The following is a 19,277-nucleotide window of genomic DNA, read 5'->3' as shown; positions in this document are numbered from 1 at the left end:
ACAACGCCCCTGGAAGCCCTCAGAGAGGTAAGTCAGGTTCCTGATTTCTGTTTTGAGTACACTCCTGTAGAGACCTTCAGGAAAGCTGGACACAGCGCTAATTCCAGGATCCGAGATCCCAGTGAGACGTCACTGGGACCTCCTGTTTTGCCCTCGGGCAGTCAGGTCTCTCTGTTCAGTCTTTGTTGTCTTGTCTGTGTGTTCAGTGTTTGTTACTGTCATGTATGCTATTGTAATTGATATCATGGGTCAATTACATGTTCTCAGTCTGGCAACCCTTTGCAACTAGTCCTGTGCCATTTCAAGAACTTTGAGAAAGTGGCACAGGACTCAGGTGTCCAGATGAATAAAGATAAACTAACCACCTTTTGTTCCCTCGAATGGCCCATGTTTCCCAACTGCAACTGGCCATTGGAGGAAACTTGTGACCCCACCATAGTAGGAAAGGTCCGTCAGTTCGTCTATCGCCGTCACCTGGACCAGGTCCCATACATCACTGCCTGGTACCTTCTCGTAATGCAACAGCCACCATGGATGAAAAAGTCTAAAAAGAATAATAATACTTCTCATGTTTTAACTCTGCAGGAAACTCCTAAGGCCAAAACCCCGGTCCTCCAGAAGCCACCGGAGGACGACAACATTTCCCCATCGTACCCTGTGCCCGGGCAGGAAAAAGGGACCCAAGAGGTTCTCAGTCTGCCACATACAAGGAGTGGGTCCTCTTACCAGCCCCTTTACCCCACTCTTCCCCATTTGTCCTCAAAAGGGCTGACAGCCCCCAGCCAGCCGACAAGCCCAGATTCATCTCTGGAGAAGTCGGAGATAGAAATGCCGGCAATCCTCCCCCTGAGACAGATGCCAGGGCTCGATGTGGGAGGGATGGGAGTTCAACCCTTCATGGTCTATGTCCCTTTCTCCACTAGTGACCTCTATAACTGAAAGAATCAGAACCCGCCATTCTCTGAGAGACTCCAGGGTCTCATTTCTCTCTTAGAAACTATCTTCTTCACCCATCAGCCCACATGGGATGATTGCCAACAGCTTCTCCAAGCTCTCTTCACCACAGATGAGAGGGGAAAAAAATCCACCAGGAAGCAAGAAAATTAGTCCTGGGACCAGATGGCAGACCTGCGGAGCAGTCCTGTGTAGAGCATGTCTTCTCTACTGAAAGACCCAACTGGAACCCCAACACCAATCACAGTAGGTAGTGTCTCACCACCTATCGCCAGACTCTAATGGGGTGTCTCCGGCTGCTGCAAGGTGCCCTACAAATTTGTCTAAGATAAGTGAGGTTACACAGGGCCAGCAGGAATCCCCTACCGCTTTTTTGGAATGGCTCATGGAGGTCTATCGGATGTACACTCTGATAGACCCAGAAGCCCCAGAAAACCAGAGGGCACTGGTCATAGCATTTGTCTCCCAATCAGCCCCAGATGGAAAAAAAAAAACAAAACTGCAGTAGATTGAGTGATTCGAAGGCAAAAACTTGTCAGAATTAACAGAGGTAGCCCAAAAGGTTTATAACAACAGAGACTCCCAGGAGAATAGGCAGGCTAAAAAAATAAATGGCTAAAGTGATTGTGGCAGCCCTGAAAGAAGCCAGACCGAGACAGCCAACTGAGAGAGGGAACAACAGGGATGCAAAAGAAAGCCACTGGCAAAGGACCAGTGTGCCTACTTCAAAAAGTTTGAACACTATGTAAAAGATTGCCCAAACAAGCCACCCTGACCACAGGCTCTCTCTCCACGTTCAAGAGAATATCCACCACTGCCCACTCCGGTACTTCAGCTGCAAACAGACTGATGGGGCCGGGGCTCTAACAGTACCCTATACCCCAGGAGGCCCGGAGGGGCATTGCAGCCCACATCCAGTGCCTCCAGCAGGCTGGGATCTTAGTACCACGCCACTCACCCTGGAACACTCCGCTGCTCCCAGTCCAGAAGGCAGGCACAGGGGATTACCAACCAGTGCAGGACCCTAAGGAAAATTAACAAGCGAGTAGAGCACATTCACCCCACAGTCCCTAACCTGTATACCCTCTTAGGTGGGCTCTCCCTCGAAAGAAAAGTGTATACTGTCCTGGACCTCAAGGATACCTTCTTCAGCATCCCACTGGCCAGGCAGAACCAACCTATGTTTGCCTTTGAATGGACAGATCCTGATAAAGGGGAAAGTGGCCAGTTAACCTGGACACGACTCCCACAAGGGTTTAAAAACTCCCCTACACTGTTCGATGAAGCCCTTCACCAAAACCTCCAAGCTTTCCGACAGCAGCACCCTGAAGTGACTCTGATACAATATGTAGATGACCTGCTAATCACAGCTACATCGGAAACTGAGTGCCTGTGTGCCACCTGGCACCTGCTTAAGGAACTTCAAGCCCTAGGGTATCACGTGTCAGCAAAGAAGTCTCAGCTTTGTGTATCAATAGCTGCCTACCTCAGGTACAATCTCCAAGGAGGTAAAAGGTCTCTAACTACCCAGTGCATTCAAGCCATGGAAGGCATCCCCATCCCAGGGAACAAAAGGCAGGTTCAGGAGTTCCTAGGGGCTGTGGGGTACTACCGACTGTGGATCCCCAAGTTTGCTGAGCTTGCGACACCCCTATATAAAATCACAAAGGGACCAGAAGCTAGCTTCCAATGAATCCTGGAAGAAGAAAAAAGTTCCAGGCCCTTAAAACTGCCTTAGTCTCAGCCCCAGCTCTGGCCTTGCTGGACATTAAAAAACCTTTCCACCTCTTTCTGGATGAGAGGCGTGGTGTTGCTCGAGGGGTCCTAACCCAGAAACTCGGCCCATAAAACAGGCCAATGGCTTATTTATCAGAAGCTAGACCCAGTAGCTTCAGGGTGGCTGCCTTGCCTACAAGTCATTGCAGCTATCGCTATGTTAGTAAAGGACTCAAACAAGCTAATGCTGGGACAGAATTTAACTAACACAGCAACTCACGAGGTGAGGTCCTTGCTTCGAGGGGCCCCTAATAAATGAATGTCAAACGCCCAAATAACCCATTACCAAGTGTTGCTTCTAAATCAGCCGCGCATCAAGTTTCAGCACACCATGGCTTGAACCCAGCAACCCTGCAGCCAGAATAAAGCCCTGCGGGACCAGCCCACTGTTGTTTTGAGGTCACTGAATCTCTCCAGAAGTTGCAATGGAACCTAACAGACGTTCCAAGAACAAACCCTGACCTAACTGTCTTCTCAGATGGCAGCAGTTTTGTGCAGAATGGGGTTAGGTATGTGGGGGCAGCAGTGGTCACTGTGCAAGGGATTATCAAGGCTGAGCCTCTCCCCCAGGGAACATCGGCCCAGAAAGTGGAACTAATCATGCTGACTGAGGCCCTAAAAGCCGGCATGGGGAAAACTGTAAACATTTACACTGACAGCAAATGTGCCTTTGCTACTGCACATGTGCACAGGGCAATTTACAGATAGGGGGTTGCTCACTGAGGAGGGAAAAACCATTAAAAACAAGGCAGAAATCCTAGATTTACTGGTGGCAATCTGGGCCCCTAAAAGGGTGGCCATTATTCACTGCCCTGGTCACCAAAAAGGGAACTCAAAGGAAGCAATAGAAAACTGAAAGGCAAACCAAGCGGCCAGAGACGCTGCTTACCGCAGAACCACTTGCTTGCTAACATTGCCTTCTCCGGTGCTAAGCAAGTCGCCAGAATACACAGAAGAAGACCTCCTTGCTGTGTGAAAACTAGGTGAAACAACAAAAAAACCCCATTGGGTGACTGCTTCTTCAGGATGGCAGAATCTTCCTCCCACAAGTCTTAGGACGGCAACTTTGCACCAGCTCCACGAAGAAACCCACTTAGGGAAAACAAAACTAACTGAACTCATACAGAAGGAGTTTTTCCTCCCCCATCTAAACCAGTTGGTGCAAGAACTCGTTCAGAGCTGTGTGCCCTGTCAGCAAACCAACTGTGCTAAGGTCAGTGTATCTACCCACGGGGTCCGAGACAGGGGATTAACCCCTGGGAGACATTGGGAAATAGATTTTATGGAGATAAAACCTGGGAAGTATGGATATAAAAATACCTATTGGTGTTGGTGGACACTTTCTCGGGTTGGGTGGAGGTGTTTCCCACAAAAACTGAAATTGGCTCAGTCACTTAAAAAGCTTTTAAATAACATTATCCCGAGATATGGTCTATCTATCTCAAACAATAGCCTAGCATTTGTCTCAAAACTCACTAAAAGTATTGCAAAAACCTTGGGGATAAACTGGAATTTACACTGTGCTTATCATCCCCAAAGCTCAGGTCAGGTAAAAAAAATGAATCGGACACTCAAGGAGACCTTAACCTAATTAACCCTGGAGACTGGTGAGGGTTGGGTAACGCTCCTTCCCTATGCCCTCCTAAGGGCTAGGGGTACCCCCTATATTAAGGCCTAACCCCCTTTAAAATCTTCTTCGGACAGCCTCTGCCCGTGCTTCCAAAAGTAGGATTAGAAAATATGTCAGAACTTTCTAATCATAATTTTCTTCAGTCACTGCAGGCATTCCAAAAAGTTCAGCGGGCTGTGGCTAAAACCATGTAAGCAGCCCTCCAAAATCTGGCTCTGGAAATCCCGCACCCGTTCCAGCCCGGTGACCAGGTCTGAATAAAGTGGCACAAAACCGAGGCTCTTGCCCCCAGGTGAAAGGGCCCCCACGTGGTGATCCTAACAACCCCCACTGCTGTCAAGGTTAGTGGCATCTGTCCCTGGATTCACCACTCACAAGTAAAAACTGTCACCGCCTCACACCCAGAAGCATGGAAGGTTGCCAAGCCAGCTGCCGGGGAGGACCCCTTAAAGATAAGATTCTTGGGAACCCCGGCTTCCTAGTTCTAATCTTCATAAGTCTCCCTTGGTGTAATGCATATTAGCCTTATTTGTGGCACTATTATGCCCCTGGGAATTACACTTGGGACTTAATAAACACCGTTACTGGGGCCATAGTCTCCTCTTGCCACAGAAGTGGGCAGCCAGTTTTTAATTTCAATCTTTGTAAACTATGGCCTAGACTGTTAACAGGTGAGGCAGTATTGTGTAGGGATGGCGGCCCCGAGGAGGAGGATGTATGTCTTCCCCACAGCTGTGGGGATCTGAAATCCAAGAAGCAGCTTGCAAATGTTGAGCGTTACGCCTGCCTGGCTACCGGCCCTAACCATTGTCACAAACCCCAACAATTCCACTTCGCTGCTGGGCTGCGAAACTATTGCTACCTGGAAAAAACAGTAACCCCTACATAAACCTCCATAGACAGTCGCCCCCACCCCCATGTAGTCAGTCAAAGACTTGTAACCCACTAAGACTGACTGTAACCCACTGGGACACCTTTAGTATTCAGAAGGTATGGGAATCGGGCAGGACATAGGGGTTTAGAATGTGTGTTTCAGGACATGACCCTGGAAAATGCTGTTCACCATACAAAGAAAACGTACCCCCCACACTCTCAATCCCGTGGGCCCAATCCATAACATCATTCTACATGCACCCGAACCTTAACCTCCCACTCCCACTGTAAAAAGAAAACCAAACCCTGTGATAACCACTTCCTCCGTGGAGGGCACTCCCTTGGCAACTCCATCCCCTGTCAATCAATTTTTTCCTATGCTATCAGCAATCCACCAGCTTGCCAATGCAACTCGCTCTAATTTGGCAAAGGACTGCTGGCTATGCTTAGACCCTCCCCCCTCCCCCCTGTACTTTGTGGGAATTGGGGCCGCCTCCTCCATAGGGCACACAGAAAAAAGCATACAAATCCTCAATCTAACTACGGTCCAGGCCCAGTCTCTGGGACATGCATCCTACCCTAACCTTAAGGGAAACCTGTTGTTTCTATGCTAATAAATCTGGAATAATATGGGAAAATCTTGCCCAGGTTAGAGAAAACATCAGGCAATGAGAAATGCAGCATCAGGCTTCAGGGAATTGGTACCAATTCCTCTTTTTTTGGTCCCCCTGGCCCACAACCCTAGTCTCAGCCATAGTGGGCCCCCTTCTTTTACTCCTAATAGATATCACTGTGGGACCCTGCATCATTAAGTCTTTTAAACTATGTTAAAAATAGCATCGCACACATCAAAATGATGGTTCTCAGGGTCCATTATAACCCCTTGTACGAGGAGTCAACGATTTGACTCCAGGAACATCTGAGAGAGGGGAATGAAATAAGGAACAGGAACATCTGCTCCTGGGCTTCTGAAGTGTCCCTGACCCCTAGAGCAGCCATAACTCCCTCCCTGGAAACTTCTTCTCCATTGTGTAATTAACTAGGAGAACTTGTCTGCTTACGCCAGCATAACCAGCCACATCTGCTTCCGTAAACTTGCTTGCTTGCTTGCACCATCAGGGTGTTGTGATTAGATCAAAGAAAAGCCCCTGATGCATGTAGTCCAGGCCTCCAGAATGCGGTTAAGGGCTATTTAAGACAATCCTTTGCTGCAGGACAGGGCCCTTGCTTTGGAACTTGTGTCTAGCAAGTGGTCGCTGGCCAGCAGAGCCTTGACTAATAAATCTCTCCTTTGTTAATTTGAGTCGGTGGGCTGTCATTTAATCACTCGGACCCTACTTCATAGCTTTCCTAGGAAAGCCATGCAGTAATTCTCATTTAATTCCTTAAATTAAATGCCATCTGGTACTACGGAGCTTCAGCTATATGATGTTCCTTCTTGGTCATTCTCCCTTTCTTCTCATCGTCTTCCAACTGCTGCCTCTCTCATATGATTTACCATTCACACAGAAGATTTACAATCACTCTCAATTAGGATTTTTCAAATTAGAAGAAAAAAATTCTTAATGAGATGTCTATATTAAGCCTTACAATTAAAAGTCATCCTTCACTTTCATCTGAGGGTTGTCAGTATAAAGACTGATGGCTTTTAGAGATAGAAGAAATAAAGACAGCAAGAAACTTTTCACAAAAAAGTATGTCTATTGTAGCAGAAACTGTTGCAATTAGCGTGACTTGGCTAGAGGAGCAAACTTACCTTTTCATTATGTCTCCGAAGTCCTGTAGAGAGAGAGAGGAAGGCTTAGTTCTCAGCACAAGATGACTCTCCTGTCGGGTCTAGTCTGAGGCAGTAACTAGAATGGAAAATTTAATCTCTCCACTTTCATTTTTTGGATCCCATAACTTTTCATTTTTCATCTTTATGAAGATGAAATGCAGTCTCATATCTACACATAGCTGATAAAATTACACTCTTGATAAATGTAGAATCTGAAGATGTCCTTCAGTTGAACAAATGGGATGGGAAGACACACTGATGTATGGCAATTTACAGCAAGAGGAACAGAGGTCTCCACAAAATTCTCTAAGGATATGCAGGTCCCAAATAGGACTTCAAAACTGTAAGAGTAAATACATTTCAACACTCCTACATTTTCACATTTCGACAAGTCCAGATAGAAAATTGAATCATGTATTCACGAGCTGCTCTGCTGTGGTTGGTAAGAAACAGTGGGTAGAGCAAGAAAGTTTCAGAAGGGAACTTTCCACATAGTTTTTCTTCCTTCCATATAAGGCAAGAAAGAGTGGGGCTGGGTCTGCCAGTTATATTGGAGGAACAAAATGTGCCACAAGGTCAGGAGATGCAGAATCTGGTGTTTGGAACCAGAAAAATAACGTAGGTCAAAGAGGATATAGACACCAGCAGATATAAATGATTCCCAAGCAGACTGATGTTCACACCCCAACTCTCTTCCTCTGTCCTTACCTGGAGCAGGTGCACATCTGCATTTTGGCACATTTCCTTCAGCTCCTTATACATCCCTCTCAGGAGATTCCCCACCTGAGCCATTCTGATTTCACTTCTTTTGAGTTGCTGAAAAAGCATCTTGCCTTCATTTGCCAGGCTCTCTAAATGTTTTTGCTTTTCTTCTTGGAGGTACTGATACACCTTAGGATATTCAGCCTTGATCATCACCATCCGCAAATTTATAAAACCCTGCTGTGACATGGGGTAATTAGATCATGTGTCCAGGGAGTCTTATTCTTCTCTTAACACTTATCCTGCTTTATCTAGTGTCTCTCTCTTGTATTAAATATAGTTTTATGCCTTTCTACTTTAAGAAAACCATAAACTTCCACCTTCCCTCTTTCCTTGCTTCCTTCCTTTTCATTTATTTTCCTTCACCACTGTTTTCTCCTACTTTCCCTCAAACCTTCATATTTTCATACAAGAAGATAGGAATTTAAGATCACATTTATACTGCTTTATCTAATGTTCTGGCCTTTTTGTTACTAAATCTAAATCATAATTAGTTCTTCTTTACACTCCTACTCACAAACTGTACACTCTTAGCAAAAAAGCAACAATTTACTTCCTCAGGAAAGCAGAGTATATAAGATGTGACTACATCGCTCTAAATTAAACATTCCCCCAAACACTTCATATTTTCACCAGTGGCTGGCTCTGCCTGCCTCTTACTGCACATGATATTACCCACCTCTTTTAGATTGTTGTACCACAGTATTTATTCTCTCCTGCCTCTGTTTTTCTCTCTGTCTCTACTGCTTGCTCATTATCTCTTTCTGACACCATCTCTGTCTTCCTCTTTCTGTTGTCTTTCTCTGCTTTTCTCTGTTTCTGTCTCAATTAATTTTTCACACTGTCTTTTTCCTCTTTCTACAAAACCTCTAAACGTGTGAAAAACATCCTTATCCCAATGAAGTCATCTAGCTTCTGATGCTAAAACTTTTAACCCATAAAAGCCAAATTTATTGATCAAATGTGATTGAATGTGCTGTGTCCATGTGTGCATTGACCCCTCCCAATATCCTTTAGTCCTGCATTTCTTCAGCTTATTTTTGCATTTGACACTATTTTTTGACTTATTCATTTCAATTATACCTGACTTTCCTGTCACAGAAAATGAGTCCCCAGACAGCCACTACTGGTTCATGCCTTCAGCACCTTCCTACCCAACCAGAAGTGACCTTACAATGAATGGTCTTCCCCAGGCCAGCATGCATTGTACAGATCTGCATTCTTTATGCCCATTCTCTTCTTTATTTTTCTTCAATGCACTTTATAAACATTTTTATTTATTTATTTAGAAGTTTATATTTCTATTTGTGGCTTGAATTTCCTCACTAGATTACAGGCTCCTGGGGTCAGTGATTTGTTTCTGCTTTTGTCCACTTTTATATCTCTGTGTTGGGCTAGAACAGTGAGTAGCACATGACACAATGATACAATGCAAAATTTTTAGCTAAGCATTTGCATTCCAGATGTGGCTATAATTACATTTCTAGTCATACCTCTCATCATGCCTGCCTCTTCTTTGTGAACTAATCAATAAACGTTATTTATAGATCCAAACAATTTCATGGCTTCTCTTATTTCTAGCTTTCTTTTTTCTTGAATCTTTTCACCATTAATTTGAAGCCATGTTTAAAAGAGTTAAAGAAGCCAGTGAAAAACATAAATTTTTGAGTCAGTTAAGAAAAAATGAAATGCTGAAACTCCCTCTGCTTGTAAGATAATAGAACTGAATGAAATCAGTTAGAACCAGTATGGTTAACTAGGGTCTGTGCAGAACCAGCTTGTGATGTCACAGCTTGAATTTCAACTGCATGTTTATACTCATGCTCCCAAATTTGCACATAATACTCATGAAGATAACCGCACTTGCCTGAGGACTTTCCTGACCTCCCCTTTCCAACCACCAAGCACCTACTAATCCCAGAATCCACCCCCTAAACCTTGCAAATGAAATTACTGCCATAAAGCCTGCACAGGAGACAGAGTGGAACTAAACTCCTGCCTCCTCATTATTTGACTTCCAAAAAAAAGCTTTTCTTTTTTCAAAAACCAATTATCATAGTATTGGCGTCTAGTGCATTGGACAGCAGACCTCTTTTTTCTCGTAACACTTACAGGTTCAAATAATGTGAAGGCTTTCTTATTTTTAGCTTTCTTGTTTCTCAAATCTTCCTACCATTAATGTTCATGATTTAAAAATTTTATTAATACATTAGCATCAGATTGATTTTTCACTTGTTTGAGGAGCTTTTTTTAAATGTTTAATATCTGCTAAACTGCTGTAGAACAATGTTTTAATCTTCATCCCAGTGATCATGCATGCCACTTTTAGCATATTCTCTTGTCACTGCTGATGTATTATTGTTAGCTATTGCTTTATCCAGAAAATCAGGAAAAATCATTTAGCTATATATTGGATTCAACGTGAAACCCACACCAAAGGTTACATTGAGGTTGGGTAGCTAGCATAATCTACATAAGTAGATGAGTTTTTTTGCAGGCATATATGACTTAGATAATTAGAAGACCAGATGTTCAGGCATCCAGCTTATGCCATCTTATCAGGATATAACTCTCTAGGACAACACATAAGCATACAAACCCAACCTCAGAGTCTGGGGTGGCTGATGCACTCAGTTACAGAAATAATAAACAAAGCAATACAGAATTACCAGAGGAACTGGAGAATGGTGTTTTCAGGAAGAAATGCAGTTAAACCATAAAACAATAACTTTCACCATTATCTCCAGACTTCCACAGAATGCAAGTAATCTTAGAAGTAGATGATAAGAGTAGGAACTTGTGATCAATAATTTGTGGCCTACCATGGAGCACACAAATCTTAGTTTAAGAAATAGGCTACTTAATCATCACTAAGAAAATATGTAAAGCACCCAGTTAACAACAGCTCAGAGTGTCCTTTCTCTTACAGGCCCCATGCTCTTTCTTGAATATGTCTTTTCTTTTTAATAAATCTTGTCTTAAACCATACCTTGGACTTGCTCTGAAAGTCTTTTATGTGATCAAGTCAGGAACTCACAGAATAACTACCCCACATTTTACCTGACACCATCTTTAGCACTTAAATTGGGGATTCAGAAGTTCATCAATTGCCATTACCCTGTGGATTTATGAGTAGAATCACATTCAGTCACTCTCCTCTAAGGCTCTGCTTCCATTTCTACTCTTCCCTCCTTTGGGGCCATCTATGGACTCTTCTCTCTGTCACTCATGTTTCTGCTTCCTCCAGCCAGGCTACTGAGCCTCCTGGCAAGAGGCTAGTGGGGGTGAGAAGGGGCTTGACTTCTGTACAGTGTAGAATTGAAACACAGGTGATCCTTCCTGAGGGAAGGCATAGAAGGGTTGGAAGAAGCCAAGCTTCATTTCGAGTAGCGACTGGAAGACCCCTTTCATCTTTTGTGCCTTGCTCATGCTCTTCTACCAGGAGATGTGAGGAAAGGATTTCAATCTAGGATGAGGATGAAAGGTTTTCTCTGTTGTTTGAAGAATCAAATTGTTTTAATTTTCAAGTGCTGAATTACCAGGTGATTTGGAAAAGAGTTTGTCTTTAAAGTTTTATACCTTGCCCAGGATCAATTACAATGAACTATTTATCTTTTTGGAAAGGTTTGGGGGCTTTGACCCTATAGACTTCAAGAATGTCTTTGAAGCCTTCTATATGGTTCTTTTTTATTTAATAAATTGTCCAGGCAAACAGATGTAGGTGTCATCATAGAAAAGTACTATCTAAAAGACCATGCTATTTTAGCCACATACAGAACATAGCCTGTCCTACTACAGTGCATTCATATATTAGTGAGAGATGTCTTAAACTCACCTCACATGCCCAGGGGTAAACAATTACCCTTTTTAAAAATTTTCCCAGAAACATGAATTCTGCTATCATGCAGTGTTCCCCCAGTGAGCTCACCTGCTCCATCTCGCACAGACTATTTCACAGACCCTGTCACCGTTAGCTGTAAGCACAGATTTTGTAGCCCCTGTCTCTACCTCTCGTGGAAAGATGCTCAGGCATCCACTTGCTGCCCTATGTGCAAGGTGTTACCACAGAAAAAGCACTATTTTTGCGAAGAAAGAAGAATCAGTCATTTGTGCATTACCAACCTCTGAAATTCAGATCTGTAGGAGACACCAAAACATTAAGAACCTCTACGGTAAAACTGACAAGAGTCTGCTATGTTTTCTCTGCTGTCAATTTCCAGAGCATGACACTCACAGACACTATCCAATAAATCAGATTGCTGAGTACTCCAGGGTAAGCAATGTCTTAGATATAACCATATATATTTTTGAGCTCTTCCTCTGGTTAAGGGATCCTGCTGACTTAGAGGAAAGGGCGCTGCCTATGTCATTCTAATTCATTTCAAGAAGGCATTTTGGGAACTAGACAATTCTGAAACTGTTTTGAAGTCTGTACTCAAACCTCATATCCTACAACTTTACCATATATGCTGAAGGGACATAAAGTTTACCACTGGCACTGGAAGTAAATTGTTCCATTGGGAAATGATGAGACTTTATTTTTAACATTATTCCTAAATGATACCACTGTTTTTTATGTGCAATTTGCTGAGAGTTTTTTGTTTTTTTGTTTTTTTGGCAAAGGAAGTCTGGACACAATATTGTACCTGGCTTACTTCTGTCAGAAACATGAAGTCTTAGACACTCGATGCTATTTGTGTGGTGTGGTAAGGCAAGGGAACTGGCTGTTCCTTATACTTCCTTCTTTAAAAGACCCATGCCAACCTTTCTTTTGTGTCCTCTTTCACTGCTTAAAACGCAGTTCTGTGATCTATAGGGGTTCTTCAGTTAGTCTGCCTGATCCTAATCGGAAATGGGTAGGAACACATCATTTAACTACATTTAATTCTCTTAAATTTTTAAAGTGCCTTGAATATAAAAATGACCAGCCCATTCAAACGGTCTGTTCACTCCAAAGCTTATGCATTAGACCATTCCAAATGGCATTATTAGAAAGCCTCCAATCAGTCCACAATTGTGCAAATAATTATTCATGGGCAAAAAGCATAAAGGTATGACCAAAAGTTTTTAGTCTGTAACCTCAAGTCACAAAGCACTCACAGGAAGTCCTACATAGACAATCACAAGGAAGAAAAACCAAGAACTATTGGCCCAGAGAGCCAACAGGGACCTAGAGACACCTGGCACAAGTGATTATGGCCCCTATTTTTTGTTTCAGAATTTTTCCTTGAGAAACACAACAAAGAAAATGGGTAATAATCTATATATGCTCAGATGCTCCACTGGGCCAAATTTTAAAGAATTGGAAAAAATTCAAATTGAACAGTTTAAAATGATAAAGGTTAATACTTTATTGTAATAAAACTTGGCCTCACTATACATTGGCAGATATTGAGACTTGGTCTAAGAATGGGAACCTTAGTTTGAATACCATGCTGCAGTTGGATTTATTTTGTACAACAAAAGAGGTCAGAAGTTCCTTATGTGACGACTTTATGGCTGTATATCAGCACTCTACAAAGACAATCCTGTTTGGTGGGATATTACATACCCAGGTTAAGAAGGAAGGAGGACATACTTGATGATCCTGTTATCTCAGGTGCTGCCTTCCAGCACTAACCAGGGGGCCATGAGGCTAAACTTCAGCAGCCCCCTGTTGATTCTACACAACCACACACAATTCTACTCTATTCTTTCATTAACCCTCTGCCTCCAGAGGAACCACCCACAGTGAGGCTACTTCTCAAACCCTTCTAAACAAATGTACACTTTGTAGAAGGTTGCCAATGGAGAAGCAGGGATTATATAGGTCCAAGTCTTTTCCCATGGCAGGTCTGGCACAATGACTGCAAAATCTAGGACGTTTCTCAGAGGATCCCTCAGTTTTTAAAGGAATTTCAGGCTTTAACATTTGCCTTTCAATTAATCTGGGGTGATATTAATGCTATCCTCCCTACCTATTGCACTCCAGATGAAAAAGAGTGCATTTTAAAAGCTGCACAGGCACACAGTCACATAAAGGCTGGACAATAAACACACAGATATGCAGGTGGAACAGTAGCTGTTCCATCACTGTTCCCCCAAGGGATTACTAGAGGGAAGAGACTGACTCAGCAAAGAGGGTCTATAACCTTGTGTGAATTAATAAAGGCATAAAGAAATACGACACCGATGTCTGGCAAGATGGCGACGGGGCAGCCTGGTCTATGAGACCCTCCGCAAAGGAGAATGCAGAGGGTCTCTGGCTCTTTCCCTGGGTGCTGCGGATCCCAATGTTGGCAGCTCGCTCTTCACATGGAGCTCAGTCGTTGCCACCGCTAGGGCATTGCGGCAGTCTGGACAGCCACTGCAGCCACAGACAAGGCAGCTAACGGCACTGCCGTAGACTCTGTGGTGGAGATAGTGCATTGTGACACCCATGCCTGAGGCGATCCATGACTTCAGTCCTTGAAGCCCCTGCAGGCAAGATCTGCTCGAATCACTGCCACCTCTGCTGCTACCGTGATGTCCTGCCGGCTGTGGGTCTCCTCCCGTGTGCCCTGAGGCAGGCTGCCATCTCTGGCCTCTGCCCGGCTCCTGTCAGACTCCACCCCCTCTGGGGCTGCGAGATAGCACCACCTGCTGGAAATTCAAGGTAACAACACCAAAACGGGACAAACTTGAAAAACAGACACAGGCCAGATTTGAGTGGTGATCTGAACTGTCTTTCACAGCAGGCCAGGGGCAACTGACCCTAACTGTGAACACATTTACCAGCTTGAGAAGACAGCTAGAAATCAGAGTTGAAAGGACATTGGACTTAAACAAAAAGTTTCAGAGTGTGCTCGATTGGTTCTGTTAGTTTAATGACTTGATTCTATTCCTACTGTTTTGTACCTTTTTATCCTCTCTTCCTTCTCTTTTCTCTTTGCTGTAAACCATTTCTTTGTATAGAGGAACAGCACACCAATAAGGTGGTTGGTTAGCTTGTATGTTTACATCATTGTATGTTTTAGTTTTTTTTAATATGAGAGTTGGTTAGTCTGTAGCCGTGGTCTATTGTTTTTATCTGTTTCAGTTTAGGTCTCTCTATTCATTTGTTGGTACACTTATCTGTTTCCCCCCTTACTCCTCTCTGTCTCCACCCACCTCTTTCCCCCACTCTCTGCTCCATTCTCTTCCCTCTGCTAACCTTATTTAATTTCAGGGAGTAAACCTACAGCCCCACTGTACAGACAGATTTCAAAGCAATAAGAAGTGGGTTTCAGATTATCCATATACCTTTCAGGGGATATTAGGACCTGCAGACAGATTTTGAATCACAGTTCCCCCCTTAAGTAAATCTCAAAAACTGCAAAAAGGATCACCCCCAACCTACAGGGCAACTCCAGAATTGAACAAAGTAAGAGGGCATACATAAAGAAGAATAGGAGATTGAACAAACAGAAGTAAAAGCAACCACTCTACCCCTGAATAACATAATTAAAGAAGATGGTGATGTGAAGGGAAGGAAAAAGTAGGGGGAGAAAAACCACACAAATGAAAAAAAGCCAAAAGAATATAGGTCTCACACAGACCCCTGGGAGATCAGACACTGAGAAAATAGACTCCGGAACACAAACAATGAAGAGCCCCCAGAATGACTGGTCACATGCAACAAACCCAGACATCAAGACATTAATAGAGAGAATTTTAAAAAATGGAGGAGAGACAAGAGGAAAATAAGAAGGAGCTGATGTCAGAAATAGCAGCAGTAAAGAATACTGTGATGGAAATAAAACAAACTAATAAGCATGGAAAGCAGAATTAGCCAAGCAAAAGAAAGACTCTCAGAGCTCGAAGACCAAAACACAGAACTAATCCAAACTATCAAAAGCATAGAAGAGAAGCTCAAAAAGACAGAACAAAACCTTCAAGAGATGATTACTTCCAGAGACTGAACCTAAGAGTAATTGGCCTTCCTGAGGCAGAGAGAGAAATAGAAGCCACACCGGAACAAACATTTCATGAAATCATTCAAGAAAACCTCCCTCATCTCATCAGTGATGCAAAAATTCAAACACAAGAGATTCAGAGAACCCCTGCAAGACAACAAATGAGAAGACCAACTCCCAGACACATAATAATTTGCCTAAACAAAGTAGGTATAAAAGAAAAATTCCTAAAGGCAGCGAGAGAAAAAGGTCAGACTACCTACCAGGTAAGATCAATTAGAATAGCAGCAGATTTATCTACAGAAACCCTGCAGGCTAGGAGAGCTTGGAGCCTTATCTTCAAAGTTCCAAAAGATAAACAATTTCAACTGAGAATAACCTACCCAGCCAACTAAGCGTCATCAGTGAGGGAGAATTGAAATCTTTCCCAGATATCCAATCCCTAAGAACCTATGCTGCCACCAGACTACCTCTACAAGAAACACTTCAGAAAGTATTGAACACAGGAGAAAAGAAAAAAAGAACAACAACGTTCTTCACAAGAGTACAGGCAAAAGATTAAAAACACACATGATCCAACTCTAAAACCAAAAGAAAGACAACACACAAACAGGAAGGACAACAACTCTGTAAGAACATTATGATAGGGATCAACTCTAACATTTCAATAATTAGTTTGAATGTGAAAGGACTAAATGCATCACTGAAAAGACATAGAATGGCAATATGGATAAAATATCACCAGGCAACAATCTATTGCCTTCAAGAGACTCACCTAACTAGAAAGGACACTCACAGACTCAAAGTAAGAGGATAGGAAACAAATTTTCAGGCGAATGGAACACAAAAGAAAGGAGGAGTGACATGTTAATCTCAGACAAAATACCCTTTAAGCTATCAAAAATTACAAAAGATACAGAAGGCCACTACATAATGATAAAAGGTTCAATCCATCAATAAGAAATATCCATCCTAAACATATATGCACCCAACATAGGAGCACCAACTTTCATAAAGCAGCTCCTAGGAAAACTAAAAAAAGATATCGACTCCAATACCATCATAGCTGGGGACTTTAATACCCCACTCACAACCCCAGACAGATCATCAGGACAAAAAATCAGCAACGAGATCCGAAACCTCAATGTGACTCTTGATCAATCGGACCTAATTGATACCTACAGAACCCTCCATCCAAAAACCACAGAATACACATTCTACTCATCACTGCATGGAACATACTCTAAGATTGACCACATACTTGGCCATAAATCAAGCATAAGCAAATTTAGAGGAACAAAATTTTACCATGCACCTTCTTGGACCACAGTGGAATAAAAATAAACATTAACACCAACAAGGTCCCCCAAAACCCACAAAGACATGGACATTAAACAGCATGATGCTAAACAACTCCTGGGTCAATGATGAAATCACAACGAGATTAAAAGATACCTGGAAACAAATGAAAATGAAGAAACATCTTACCAAAACCTCTGGGATGCCATGAAAGCTGTAATAAGAGGGGAATTTATATCCCTACAAATGCACATGAAGAAAGTGGAAGGATCACAAATGAACAGCCTAACAAGCAACCTAAGGAAGCTGAAAAAGCAAGACCACAAAAACCCTAATTTCAGCAGAAGAATCCAGATTATCAAAATGAAAGCCCAAATCCAGGACATAGAAGACAAAAAGATATTATAAAAAAATCAATGAAACAAAAAGCTGGTTCTTCGAAAGGATAAACAAGATTGATTGTCCCCTAGCTAGACTGACCAAGAAAAAGAGAGAAAAAAGCCCAAATAAACACAATCAGAAACACAAAAAATGAAGTCACATCTGACCCTGAAGATGTACAAAAGATCATTAGAGACTAAAATGTACACTTGTATAGAAACAAACTTGAAAACCTTAAGAAAATGGAGGACTTTCTGTCATCACACAACCTGCCTAGGTTGAAACAAGAAGAGATTGAGACCCTAAATAGACCAATAACAATCAAGGAAATTGATGATACAGCAAGAAAACTACCTACAAAAAAAGCCCTGGACCAGATGGCTTTCAGCAGAATTCTACAAGACATTTAAAGAGGAGCTGATACCAATCCTACTGAAGGTATTCCAGGCATTTGAGAAAGATGGAACTCTCCCCAAATCATTTTACGAAGCTAACATCACATTGATACCCAAGCCAGGTAAAGATCCAACAAAGAAGGAGAACTACAGGCCAATATCTTTGATGAACATAGATGCTAAAATTCTCAACAAGATCCTAGCAAACCGGATTCAACAACACATCTCAAAAATCATCCATCATGAGCAAGTAGGATTCATCCCTGGGATGCAAGGCTGGTTCAACATTCGTAAAACCATAAATGTAATTAAATACATCAACAGATGTCAAAACAAAAACCACATGATTTTATCATTAGATGCAGAAAAAGCTTTTGATAAAATTCAGCACCCCTTCTTGATAAAAACCCTCGAACATCTAGGCATATGGGGAACATACCTCAAAATAGTAAAAGCCATCTACAAGAAACCCACAGCTAGCATACTACTAAATGGACAAAACTGGAACCATTTCCCCTGAAAACTGGAACAAGACAAGGATGCCCACTCTCACTCCTCCTGTTCAACATAGTATTGGAAGTCCTGGCTAGAGCAATCAGAGAAGAGAAGGCAATCAGGGGTATCCAAATAAGAAAAGAGGAAGTAAGGTTGTCTGTCTTTGCAGATGACATGATTGTGTACCTTGAAAACCCAAGGGAATTTGTCAAAAACCTCCTTACACTGATAAAGGACTTTGGCAAAGTCTCAGAGTATAAAATAAATGTGCAAAAGACAATCGCATTTCTTTACACCAATAATAAACAAACAGAAACCCAAATAAAAACCACAATTCCATTCACAATAGCCCACCCAAAAATGAAATACCTTGACATCTTCCTAACCAGAGATGTGAAAAACCTTTACAATGAAAACTACAAAACACTGCTCAAAGAAATCCAAGATGACACAAACAAGTAGAAAAATATCCCATGCTCATGGATTGGAAGAATCAACATTGTGAAATGTCCATCCTACCTAAGGCAATCTACACATTCATGCGGTACCCATCAAATTACCAGCAACATTCTTCTCAGACCTAGAAAAAACAACACAGGAATCCATATGGAAACACAAATGACCAAGAATAGCCAGAATAATCCTCAGCCAAAAAAAAAAAAAAAAAAAAGCAGGTGGTATCACATTACCAGACTTCAAACTTTACTATAAAGTTACAATCATCAAAACAGCTTGGTATTGGTACAGGAACAGGCATATAGACCAATGGAATAGAATTGAGATTCCAGAAGCAAAACCTCAATATCTCAACCAACTCATCTTCGACAAAGCCTCCACCACCTACCACTGGGGAGAGGAGAACCTATTCAGTAAACAGTGCTGGGAAAACTGGCAGACCACATGCAGAAGATTGAAACCGGACCTCTATCTATCCCCATACACAAAAATTAATTCTGAATGGATCAGAGACCTAAATGTAAATCCTCAAACCATAAGAACCTTAGAAAACGAAGGACATACCC

General features: G+C 42.4%; 1 protein-coding gene across 1 annotated transcript in view; it reads right to left on the bottom strand.

Annotated features, from left to right (window-relative positions):
• LOC103271419 (tripartite motif-containing protein 77) overlaps window positions 1-19,277 on the bottom strand; it is a 30,038-nt gene that overhangs the window by 3,075 nt on the left and 7,686 nt on the right. The window contains exons 3-4 of the mRNA XM_008068894.1: window positions 7,719-7,949; window positions 6,990-7,012 (exon numbers count right to left, since the gene is read on the bottom strand). Coding sequence (XP_008067085.1) covers window positions 6,990-7,012; window positions 7,719-7,949 — 254 coding nt within the window. The remainder of the gene's footprint in view (window positions 1-6,989; window positions 7,013-7,718; window positions 7,950-19,277) is intronic.

The sequence above is a fragment of the Carlito syrichta genome, unplaced genomic scaffold (assembly GCF_000164805.1).
Source record: "Carlito syrichta isolate Samal-C Ts95f unplaced genomic scaffold, Tarsius_syrichta-2.0.1 Scaffold311628, whole genome shotgun sequence".
Classification (NCBI taxonomy): Eukaryota; Metazoa; Chordata; class Mammalia; order Primates; family Tarsiidae; genus Carlito; species Carlito syrichta.
The sequence above is the reverse complement of the archived record's forward strand: the minus strand, read 5'-3'. Positions and strand labels throughout refer to the sequence as shown.